Genomic DNA, 13028 nt, shown 5'->3' on the forward strand with positions numbered 1-13028 from the left:
GTGTAGGATAGTGTGAATGTGCGGGGATCGCTGGCTGGTGCGGACTCGGTGTGTCAATGGGCCTGTTTCTGCACTGTATGTCTAAATTAAACTAAACCTCTGCGCCACTAAAAACATGCCTAATTATTGTTAAAGATTAGTTATTTTCCTCACTTCCTTATTCTAATCTTTCTTTTATTCTATTTTACTTTCTGCACTGAAATAGTTTTAAGAAAATCTGGTTTAACGTCTGGAGTACCACAACAAATAACACGTTGGTCACGGAAATATTTGACACAATAGAATATACAGAAGGTTCCGAACACCAGACTCCTCCCTTTCCTTCTGTTGAAGCTCAAAAACCTTTAACCATATAACCATATAACAATTACAGCACGGAAACAGGCCATCTCGACCCTTCTAGTCCGTGCCGAACACGTATTCTCCCCTAGTCCCATATACCTGCGCTCAGACCATAACCCTCCATTCTCTTCCCGTCCATATAACTATCCAATTTATTTTTAAATGATAAAAACGAACCTGCCTCCACCACCTTCACTGGAAGCTCATTCCACACAGCCACCACTCTCTGAGTAAAGAAGTTCCCCCTCATGTTACCCCTAAACTTCAGTCCCTTAATTCTCAAGTCATGTCCCCTTGTTTGAATCTTCCCTACTCTCAGTGGGAAAAGCTTATCCACGTCAACTCTGTCTATCCCTCTCATCATTTTAAAGACCTCTATCAAGTCCCCCCTTAACCTTCTGCGCTCCAAAGAATAAAGCCCTAACTTGTTCAACCTTTCTCTGTAACTTAGTTGCTGAAACCCAGGCAACATTCTAGTAAATCTCCTCTGTACGCTCTCTATTTTGTTGACATTTATCAGTTCACAACTGCACACAAAGGTCAGGAACTTGGTATGCAGGAAAATCATGAGTCCAAATATCTATCATTTCTTTCCAATGCACAAGGTGACAATGCAAGCAGTGCAATTTGCCTACATTCAACTTTTGATACACTAGATATTTATTAATCAAAAAGTGCTCACCCTCCATGTTCATAAAATGAATATATACATTCCCTAGTTGCTTTGTCCCAAATTTTAATAGTTTTATCATCACTGGCAGAAACAATGAGTCGCCCATCAGGAGAAAACCTAAAATTTAAATTTTAAAATGTTAACCTCTTACATTACAAATTATTTTATTAAAAGTAACAAAAGAGTAAATCATAGAAAAATTACAAAATGAAAAATCCCACATTATTGAAATTTCAAAACATGCAAGTTTTACTAAAGCAAAAAAAAAAATCAGATAATCTCTTCCTCAGTCTATATCAGTACAAACAGTTTTACAATTTTATTATAAATCTACTTTGATTACATGCAATCATAGAGGGACTATTGTAAATTTCAAAGTACATGCAATATCACACCTCCCACCATTTCCACCTCTTTCCTTTTATAGGTTAATTGCTAACATTAAAGTTCTTACTTGGCACAACGGACCCAATTTATATGCTGGCTCAGAGAAAAAAGAAACTTCTGACGATGAACCGTCCAAACTTTAATCGTTTTGTCATCAGAAGCAGTAACTAGCAATTGTCCATCTCTGGAGAACTGAACACTTCGTATGGTCCCTGTATGAGCTTTTAATACTGTTGACTCGCCTTTCCTAATAAGGAACGGGACAAGGAAAAACTTAGTCAATCCATAAAATACAGTACTACACAGAAAATCACAGACCACATGTAGAACAATAGACTACATTAATTTCTCTGAACAAAAGGACACTTCCAACCTTACCCAAGTTCCCAATATTATGCAAGAAAGAATTAATTCATTAGAGAGGAGGTAGGAACTAAAGAGACCAAGAGAAAGGAATGCAGAAAGGTGAAAGATAACTGCATGCATTTTAATACAAGGCAAATTTCAACAGGCTTGTTAAATTCATGTTTCCAGCTTTTTTTTTTAATGCAGTCCATTAATATATTAATCAATATGTCATAGAGGTTGCCATTCTGAGGCATAATTACATGATTGGCACATCCTCTCTGATGGCAAGATGGTGCCCAACCTAGCAACAATTTGTATGCTAGCCACATAAGAACATCTACAATTATTAATTAACATCCATGAGAACTAAGTCACAAGAAGCACTTTTCCACACTTTGCCATAGATCTGCAACTTCCTTCCACTCCATTCATCTATACATAGACTTTAGCAGTGCATCAGGATACTTTTGTTGAATTTTAATGAAAGCATCCAAGGCAAATGTGAAGTTTATTTTCCAAAAATGGAATATGTCTGTAGATTAGAACCTACATATGGTTCAACACGAACACAAAAATTATATTGCCCAATGCAAAAACCTTTAACCTGCTGGTTCAACCATGACACAAAAGTTGTCATGTGTTGGTGTTGGATCTGAATATGGTGTCCTTGGAGTCAATACGAGGGATGGATGAAGAGAGGCACATTGCATAATCAGCATTTTTGACCATGTTTGTTTTCTTCTCCTGCTTCAACTATCAATAATTTAAAGGTGATTTATTTCTGTTGGTCAACTGGTTTTAAAATAAGGTATAAATTATAGTAGTGCAGATATCCTCCCCCCCAACCCCAGATGATTATAATGTTGGTAAAATACCCCATAAGAATGAGGATTAAGAAACACAAAAATGGGCCAAAGCTTGATAAATAGGAATCAATCAAATTGAGCTTGGATTGTTTTGTTTTCTCTGGAGCATCGAAGATTGAGAGGAAACCTGATGCAACCATACAAAATGATGAGAGACACAGAAAGGGTAGCTTGTCAGACCATTTTTCGCCATGGTGGAAATGTCAAACAGCAGAGGGCATAGCGTTATGGTCAAAGGGGGATAGGTTTTTAAAGAGATATGCGGGGCAAGTTTCTTTGTATACGCAGAAAATGTTGTGTGCCTAGAACATGCCGCCAGGTGTGATCAGAGAGTCATACAGCGTAGAAAGAAGCCTTTTGGCCCAACTTCCCCACATCGACCAACATCCCCCACCCTTTGCAGCTTGACAACATCCTTCCTATAACATGGCGACCAAAACTGAACACAATACTCTAAATGTGGCCTCACCAATATCTTACACATCTATATACTAACTTCCCAACTTCTATACTCAATACTGACTGATGTTGACCACCCCATCTATCTGTGATGCCCCATCAAGGAATTATGCACCTGCACTCCTAGATCCCTCTGCTCTACAGCACTCTCCAGACCCTGACCATTCACCGTGTACGTCCTGCACTTGTTAGACTTCCCAAAATGCAACACCTCACATTTCTCTGTATTAAATGGTATCAACCATTCCTCAGCCCACCTGCCCAACCGATCAAGATCCTGCTGCAATTTCTGACAACCATCTTTGTTATCTACCATACCATTCATTTTAGTGTCATTTGCAAACCTGCTAATCATGCCTTGTATGTTCTCATCCAAATCATTAATATAGATGACAAACAGTAATGTGCCCAGCACACCTCTTATCACAGGCCTCCAGTCTGAAAAACAACTGTCCACCATCACCCTCTGCTTCCTTCCATGAAGCCACTATTCTATCCATTCAGTTATCTCTCGGTGGATCCCATGCGATCTAACCTTCAAGAGAAACCTACCATGTGGAACCTTGTCAAATGCCTTGCTGATATCCATATATACACAAAGTCTGCAACTCTGCCCTCAACAACCTTTTTGGTCTCGTCTTCAAAAAACTCAGATTCGTGAGACATGATCTCCCACGTACAAAACCATGCTGACTACCTCTAATCAGCCCTTGTCCATCCAAATGCATGTATATCTTATCCCTCAGAACACTCTCTAGTAACTTTCCGACCACAGATATTAGGCTCACTAGCATGTAGTTCCCAAGCATTTCTCTGCAGCCCTTCTTAAATAGACGCACAAAATATGCCACCCTCCAGTCTTCTGGCACCTCACTTGTATTTAATGATGGCTCGTAAATCTCAGCCAGGGCACCTGCAATTTCCTCTAGTTCCCACAGTATCCTCGGATATATAAAGGAGATTAGTTTAACTTGGTATCATGTTCAACACAGACATTGTGGGCTGAAGGGCCTGGTCTTGTGTTGTATTTTTAGATGTTCAATGTAAGCAAGTCTTGCATAATAATTGTATCGGAGTTCTTCCTGTAAATGACAGGAATTCTGTGAATGTAATATAATTGGATTTCACCAGTCGGTATGGTGTAAATATGTTGAATTAGAGTCAAGCAGGAAAAACAAATTGGATATCAGTGAAACTACATTGAAATGGCAAGAGGTGCCCAGCAGTGTACCACAGGTCCAGTTCAGGCAATGCATATTTAAATAACTTGGAGCTGGACACCAAAACAGATCAGCGTAATTGTGTGGATGACAGGAAAATAATAAACCACAAACGAAACACCAATGGGATTTGAATAGGTCCAAGTTGTGTTGATGAGAGGCAAATGGCATGTAATGTGAACAAATACAAGGTAATGAGACCAAGGAAGCATGAACAATGAGAATGTGAACTAAATGGTTCCAGAGGGACATAGCTCACAAAAACAGTACAGTGTGTGCAGTAGTAAGAATAGCTAACTAGATCCTGGCACAGGTAATGCCAAGAACTATCCCCATTGTGAGTTTTTTATAGCTCAATCATTGCTAGAACAGCGAATATACTTGTGGTTGCTACAGCAAAGATATCTCGGCATCTGATCATGCAGAGAAAGGGTTGAAATAGCTCATTAAGAATACTTATTACTATAACAAAATTTATAGTAACAACATATAACAGTCCATCACACAAACCAGCCTGCCACATTAACACCATCTACATTTTATGCTGTCTCAGGAAAGCCTACATTATCAAGGACCATTTTCACCCAGTTTATTACTTCCTCTCTCCTCTGCCAGGACCAATAGATAACTGCCATATTGAATGTCCAAAAAAACATTTATCCTCCTCTGCCAAAAATATATATAAACCACAAGTTCATATAAACTAAACTTGACTATTACTCAAATCGTTTCTGCAAAATCAGAGCAGTAAAACATTGGTTTGAAGGTAGGAAATAGAGATTGGTGGTTGAGGCTCATGTTTCACATTGAAGGCCTTGTAACATGTGTTGTGCCACAGAGATCAGTGCTGGATCCACGGTTGTTTATGTTCACGATTTGGATGAGAATGTAAGTGGCATGACAAATTTACAAATGTCACTATTGCAGATGACAGAGTTGCTGGTATAATGGATAAAGATGGCAAATTAGGATTACAACAGGTACTAGCTAGAAGATTGATGACCTGTGCATATGCAAAAAAGTTTAAAAAACATAAATTAACAAAACTGACCACTTAAGTAATTTGGATAAAAATGTAGGTGATCTGATTAGCAAGATGACACTAAATGTTAATTGTAGATTGTGAGGTTCTCAAATAATTATTCAGAAAGTAGATTAGAGAACTGTAGCTGAAGTTTGATCTGGAGAAGTGTGAAGTGGTGCATTTTGGGAGCAAGAGAAAAGTATGCAAAACTTTTACGAGCACTGATATACAAAGTGATGTTGGGGTGCAAGTCTACAACTCCCTGAAGACAGCACTGCAAGTAGTATTGAATGGTAAAGAAGACAAATGGCCTGCTTTCCTTCATTGGTCAGGGCATTGAGTATAAAAGTAGACATGGTGTGTTGCATCTGTATAAAACTTTGGTTACATTATATTTGGATACTGTGCACAGTTCTGGTCATCATACCAAAGGAAGGTTATGGAGCCTTCAGAGAGAATGCATGGTAGATTCACCAGATCTTGTCTGGGAAGGCAGCTATTCAATATAAGGAGAAATTGGACAAATGTGGATTGTCCAACTTGAGCAGAGGAGTCTGAAGGATGAACTGATAAAACCATATAAAATTATGATAGCCATAGATATGGAAGATAGATTCTTTCTCCCTGGAATAAAAATTGCAATTACTAAATGGCATAGTTTTAAAGTGAGAGGGAGAATGGTTAAAGGTGAATTTCAAGGAAAGATTTGTTTTTAAACAGAAGGAGGACAGTGCCTAGAGCTTGCTGCCAGGAGAAATGGTAGAAGCAGATGCAATAGCAACACTTAGAAAACATTAGATAGGCAAGATTGTGGGCCAAAGATCCTGGGGTTTTTTTTGTTCTAGTTGTATAAAAAAATCTAAAATCCCCTTTTCATAGAAACATAGAAAATAGGTGCAGGAGTAGGCCATTCGGCCCTTCGAGCCTGCACTGCCATTCGATATGATCATGGCTGATCATCCAACTCAGTATCCTGTACCTGCCTTCTCTCCATACCCCCTGATACCTTTAGCCACAAGGGCCACATCTAACTCCCTCTTAAATATAGCCAATTAACTGGCCTCAACTACCTTCTGTGGCAGAGAATTCCACAGATTCACCACTCTCTTTGTAATTCCATTCATCTTATTCCTATAGTCCAAAGTAGAATCAATGGTTCTGCACACTGAACTAAACATGTATAGAAGCCCTGACCAGGTTGCAACTTAAAATGACAAATGGCAACAGTGTCATCCGGAAATACTGTAAACATCCAGCCCAAAGTGTTTAATACTATTGTTCATTTTTGGCATTGTATTAAAAGGATTCTAAGTAAAATGGCATTTATTTTTGATTACTGTTGGAGAAGCACATCACACACCTGAAAAAATATGACATTCCCGCATTTTTAATTGAAGAGCACAACCTCAAGGCCTGTATGTGAAAACAATGCATTAAGCCTATGCTGCTAAATATAGTTACCACCTCTCTTTATCACCAACCATCATTGTTACGTTTATTTTGTGATTTTTATTTGAACACTCAGTGTTGCCCAGCAACAACCTAGAAGTACTTTCAGACCTTTACATTTAATCATCAGTTCTCTTGGTCATGAACCTTTCTATAAATGGATTGAGGAGATTTTATTCAGAAGATGTTAAGATATTATTGTGATTTTCAAATGAACCAGAGTAAGTGAGCACCAAATTTCTTCAATATATTAACAACAATTTTGCTTTTAAATCAAGTATGTTCATATTATTTCATAACCAAAATTCATAATGATTTTCTGCAATTCATAGGAATTAAAAAGGCAGATCATTCTCAATATGTGTACAAAACACTTTATAACCAATCTGCTGTTTTCAATGTACAATTTGCTAATATGTTTAGCAAGACTCACCAAGCATACACATTTCCAAGCAACATCAATAACAATAATTTTGAGGACATAAACTCTGATTACTTTCCATTTGGCTCGTTGGTTTCTAATTACTAACAGTAGCCATTCATGAGGGGGTTTTGTTCACATCACCTTCAAGCCATTACTGTTCAGCGACTGAAACAACAGAGGGAGAACAAGGAGAGATGGGAATGACAGAACTCCTGTCGAAGAGAGGGGAGAACTTCTCCAAAGTGGGCATGCTTTGAAGATAATTTGCAGTGGGCTAGTGGTACGAGACCCAAGTCTTGGAATCTAGAGCAAAAATGCAACATCTGTGGAGACAAGGAATGGTCATCATTTCAGATCGAAACCTTACACCAGTCCTAAAGATTGCCATATTTAAAATAATCTGGTTCACTAACGACATGAAGGATGAAAAATCTGCCACCCTCAACACGTTTGATCTAGATGCCATCCCAAATATGCAACATATGATTGCTTCTTAACCAGACTCGAAATCCCCACTCAGATCATCACAATTGCTATTTTCAACCAGAAAAGTGATAAAACCAGAATGATCAATTGGCATTGTTCTATAGACCAAATCCAGGCACAGAAAAAGCACTCTCCTGCTAGCATTACAATTAATATGCCAGGGGTACAATCTTGTTACAATGTGGAGTGCAGAAAGATATGCAGGAAGCAGCCCAGATAAGCATTAAAGTGAGATTACAACCTAGAGATCTTGCAGCAAAGCATGCAATAAACAAAGCCAAGTAATCCCACAATCAACAGATCTAATCAGTTTTGCAATCCTGGCATATCTGGTTACAACAGCTCCAGTCCAGGGGTAAAGAGCTAACAGGAGGAGGCAACTCCAAAAGCATCTGCACCATCAACTGTGGCAGGATTCAGCATGCAAGTATTAAACACAAAGATGAAGCAGGAGCAGAGGTGTGGTATTTCAGATTCCTCCCAAGACCACCACCAAAAACACCAATCTTCAAACAATGTATTTATTTTATTTATTTTATTCTTTATTTCGAACAGAATAAAAGAATAAAAAGCAAGTGTGAAACAGCATACAAAAAACAAAAAAAAAACAAGAATATTTATAAAGTGCCATAAAGAATATTTATAAATAAATGAAATCGTATGTGTCCGAAAAAGAGCAGGAAGAAGCCAAAGCTTATTAATTCCCACCCCTTATTCAACTGCTTATAATTATCTTATACATATTTAGCAGCTATATGTACACTATATGTACACCAGCAGCTATATGTACACCAAATTATTTACATTTATACACTAATCAAATATTTACAAAGCCATACAAAAAAAAAGAGAGAAAAAGAAGAAAAAAAAGAAATAACCCTCATATATCATACAGTATCTCTTAGTCATATATACAACCCATCACCTATAATCACCCTTCCCAATATAATCAGTATAACAAATATCCCACTCACAATCACCAATCCTCATCCCAATATCCTTTTAAAAAAGTGTTTTTGTACATCTTTTTAAACTGAATTATGTTTGTGCTAAGTTTTATCTCCTGTTCCAGACCATTCCACAAATTCACCCCACAGATTGCTATGCACATACTTTTAAGAGTTGTTCTGACATTGAATTTTTTTAAATTAAGTTCCCCTCTCAAATTATACCCACCCTGTCTTTCCATAAACAGTGTTTGTATATTTCGATCGATTCACTCGATTCAACATCAGGAAACAGGTATGAGTATTGGATCAAGCTAACTTTAGAAAACATAACAAAACACCCCAGCTGTAACACTGTAAATAATCATCCTTCTATCCAAGCAATTTCAGTACGATTACCAAGCAAAGTGGAAAATTGCCCAGAAATGTCCTATCTCACAAAAATAGGTCAAATCCAGCTAATACCCATCCTATCAATCTACTTTCAATTAGCAGCAAATCATTGGGTGTCATGATAATCAAATCACATAACGCTTACACAATCGTGACAGATTTATCTGGAATGAGACACCAAGGAATCTTGTCAAAACTAAAATCAGTAGACAAAAAGGAGAAAACACTCCCAATGATAGGGTCTCATCCTGTACAAACTAAGAACAGTTTTGGACATTAATTATAAATGGTGAATTCAACATCTATGGCAGAAAAAATATTGGAACATTTCTGAGGCACAGGATTGGTCTGCACTTAGAGACCAAAATTAATCAAGGGGAGCCAGTGTGCCTCCAAATGGCAATCCCATTAGGCTCATTTAGGTGTATTTTTCAGATCTAACTAAATGTGTTGAAAGGATAATGTGGTTGGTGCAGTCTACATTAACTTCAGGAAGGCCCACGACAAGATCACAAATGAGTAACTGGTCCAAAAGCTAAGAGCCGTCGGGATCCAGAGCAATTTGACAAATTGGATCTGAAATCAACGCCCCACCATCCAGATGATCACCTTCGTGAAGGCCGGAGTCCAGCTGCCAAGAACCACAGCAGCCAGGAATCAGTCAGGAATCCTGGCGACTGCGCAGGACTGGCAGCTTTCCGTAGACCTGGTGAAACAGCTGAAGTTCCCACAGCACATTGCCACGACCACCCTGAGGCCAGATATCCTCCTGGTCTCAGAGGCGACCAAAAACATTGTCTTGTTGGAACTGACAGTGCCGTGGGAGGACCGTCTGGAGGAGGCCCACGAGAGGAAGATGGCCAAGTATGAAGAGCTGGTCATAGACTGCCGTAAGCAGGGCTGGAAGGCAAGGTGTATGCCCATCGAGGTTGGCTGCAGAGGTTTTGCAGGGCAATCGCTCTACAAAGCCTTGAATGCACTGGGCATCAACGGAGTGGCAAGGAGAAGGGCCATCAAGAACACCACAGAGGCAGCGGAGAAGGCATCAAGATGGCTCTGGATCAGGAGAGGAGGTCCATGGGGAGGAGCGAATGCCACCTGAACACAAGTCGTGGTCTGATCAACCACGGCTGGGTCGCCTGTGTGAGGGTGTCTGATGTTGAAAGACCCGAAACACCCAATGACCCTAGGTTACATCACTGATGATGTGTTCAGGAGCATCTATCAATGTATTTGTATCAATCACTGTGCTGGTGAAACCAAAGGCGACCAGGAATAGACTGGTTGACAACCAAGAATAGGGTGGTGACGACTGGAGAGACAGTGGACAGCTCGGAAAGACGGCAACCGGGGCGGGGCGGGTTGGCAGCCCAAACCGCATCCTCTGAGAGGAGGAGACCCAAATCACGCTACAGAAAAACACATGGAAAAATAACCCCAGAGGTGCCCGAGAGGGGGGGAGGATGAGCACCTCAATTGGACGGATCAAAGGTTAACGACTAATGGCAATGGACAACCGACTATGAGTATCAAATGCAGATGTGGTAAGGTTTGCAAGAACAGCCGAGGCCTGAAGATTCACCAGACCCGGATGAAGTGTTTGGAGGGACAGGGAGTGTCACAACGCACAAGTATTTTACCTGGTGAGACGCAGGAGGAGCCGGGCCCGGAATCACCCCATAGAGCCCGAAGCCTCCAAGTGGCGCAACTAGTCCCTCGGGACAGTTCTCCGGAGAAGGTTCGAGTCAAATGGCCTCAGGCCTGCAAGATGGCAGTCTGGCATCAGTTCAACGAGGACATCGACAAGGTGCTAGAAGCAACTGCGAAGGGAGACGTGGACCGAAGGCTGCGGACGATGACGACAATCATCATCAGCTTAGCTGTGGAAAGGTTTGGAGCAGTGGAGAAGAAGCCGGCCAGAACACCTTTCACCATGAACCAACGAGCAACGAAGATCCACAAGATCCGGCAGGAGCTGAAGTCCCTCAAGAAGCAGTATAAAGAGGCCAGGGAAGAGCAACGTCCCCCCTTGGCTGAGCTGCGAACCATCCTGAGGAAGAAGCTGATGCCCCTCCGTAGAGCTGAGTGGCACCGAAGACGCCGGAAGGAAAGAGCCAGGAAGCGAGCATCCTTCATAGCCAACCCCTTCGGCTTCACCAAACAACTAATCGGGCAGAAGCGCAGTGGGAGTTTGGCTTGCTCTAAGGAGGAGATCGACCGGCACATCCAGACGACCTACAGTGACCCCGTCAGGCAGCAGGAGCTGGGCCAGTGCAACATCCTGATAAATCCACCTCCACCCATCAAGGAGTTTGATAGTAAAGAGCCACTCCTGAAAGAGGTCCAGGACGTTGTGAAGAGAGCAAGAGCTGGCTCAGCCCCTGGCCCGAGCGGAGTCCCCTACAGGGTCTACAAAAACTGCCCCTTGTTACTGAAACGGCTGTGGAAGATCCTGAAAGTCATCTGGAGGAGAGGAAAAGTGGCGCAGCAGTGGCGATTCGCTGAAGGAGTCTGGATCCCAAAGGAGGAAGATTCCAAGACGATCGATCAGTTCAGATCATCTCCTTGCTAAGCGTTGAAGGCAAGATCTTCTTCAGCATAGTGGCGAGGCGGCTGACCAACTTCCTCTCCAGCAATGGCTACATCGACAGCTCAGTGCACAAGGGAGGCTTGTCTGGAGTGCCGGGGTGTCTAGAACACACGGGAGTGGTGACCCAGCTCATCAGAGAAGCCAGGGAGAACAAGGGAGACCTGACAGTACTCTGGCTTGACCTGGCCAACGCCTACGGCTCCATCCCGCACAAGCTGATCCAGACAGTCAAGGCCAAGCATCATGTGCAGGGCCAAGTGGCAGATCTCATCCTGGACTATTACAACCAGTTCAGCATGAGAGTCTCATCAGGGTCAGTAACATCAGAGTGGCACAGACTAGAGGTTGGGATCATCACAGGCTGTACCATCTCTGTGATCCTTGTTGCCTTGGCGATGAACATGATCATCAAGTCTGCTGAGCCAGAGTGCCGGGGCCCACGGACCAAGTCAGGAATGCGCCAACCACCAATCAGAGCCTTCATGGACGACCTGACTGTCACCACTGAGTCAGTGCCAGGAAGCAGGTGGATCCTGCAGGGGTTGGAGAAACTGATTGGATGGGCAAGGATGAGGTTTAAGCCAGGAAAATCAAGGTCACTGGTGCTGAAGAAGGGCAAAGTCATGGACAGGTTCTGCTTCAGCATCGAAGGGTCACCAATCCCAAATGTCTCCAAAAAGCCAGTGAAGAGTCTTGGCAAGGTGTTTAACAGCAGCCTGAAGGATACAGCATCTGTCCAGGCAACCTGCAGGAGCTGGAGAGCTGGTCGAGAGCAGTGGACCAGTCGGGGCTTCCCGGCAAGTTCAAGGCATGGATTTACCATCATGGTATCCTGCCAAGGATACTCTGGCCACTGCTTGTCTACGAAGTCCCAATATCCATCGTAGAAAGATTGGAGAGGAAAGTCAGCAGCTTTCTCAGAAGGTGGCTGGGACTGCCCAGGAGCCTTAGCAGCATCGCCCTTTACGGAAATAACACCAAGCTCCAGCTGCCCCTGAAGTCCCTGGAGGAGGAGTTCAAGGTGACTCGGGCCAGAGAGGTGATGCTCTACAGGGACTCCAGCGACCCCAAGGTGGCTCAAGCAGGGGTGGAGGTGAAAACTGGGAGGAAGTGGAGAGCCGGTGAAGCCGTGTTGCAAGCATAGTCCCGGATACGCCACAGAGTCCTGGTGGGAACAGTGACTCGGGGAAGAGCAGGCCTGGGAATCTTCCCATCTCCCCAGTTTGACAAGGCCAAGGGGAAGGAGAGGCGCAGGCTGGTCCAGGAGGAAGTGAGGGCAGTGGTGGAGGAGAAGAGGTGTACCAGAGCAGTTGGATTGAGGCAGCAGGGAGCCTGGACAAGGTGGGAGCAGGCCATGGACCGAAAAGTCACATGGACTGAGCTCTGGCAGGCTGAACCACAGCGCATCAAGTTCCTGGTC

The 13028-nt window shown here is 42.4% G+C and overlaps 1 protein-coding gene across 2 annotated transcripts in view; it reads right to left on the reverse strand.

Moving 5' to 3' along the window:
* Window positions 1-13028, reverse strand: part of poc1a (POC1 centriolar protein A) — a 117686-nt gene that overhangs the window by 76904 nt on the left and 27754 nt on the right. For both annotated transcript variants that reach the window (XM_033037260.1, XM_033037259.1), the window contains exons 4-5: window positions 1470-1649; window positions 1025-1132 (exon numbers count right to left, since the gene is read on the reverse strand). In XM_033037260.1, coding sequence (XP_032893151.1) covers window positions 1025-1132; window positions 1470-1649 — 288 coding nt within the window. The remainder of the gene's footprint in view (window positions 1-1024; window positions 1133-1469; window positions 1650-13028) is intronic.

This window comes from Amblyraja radiata, chromosome 18 (genome assembly GCF_010909765.2).
Source record: "Amblyraja radiata isolate CabotCenter1 chromosome 18, sAmbRad1.1.pri, whole genome shotgun sequence".
Classification (NCBI taxonomy): Eukaryota; Metazoa; Chordata; class Chondrichthyes; order Rajiformes; family Rajidae; genus Amblyraja; species Amblyraja radiata.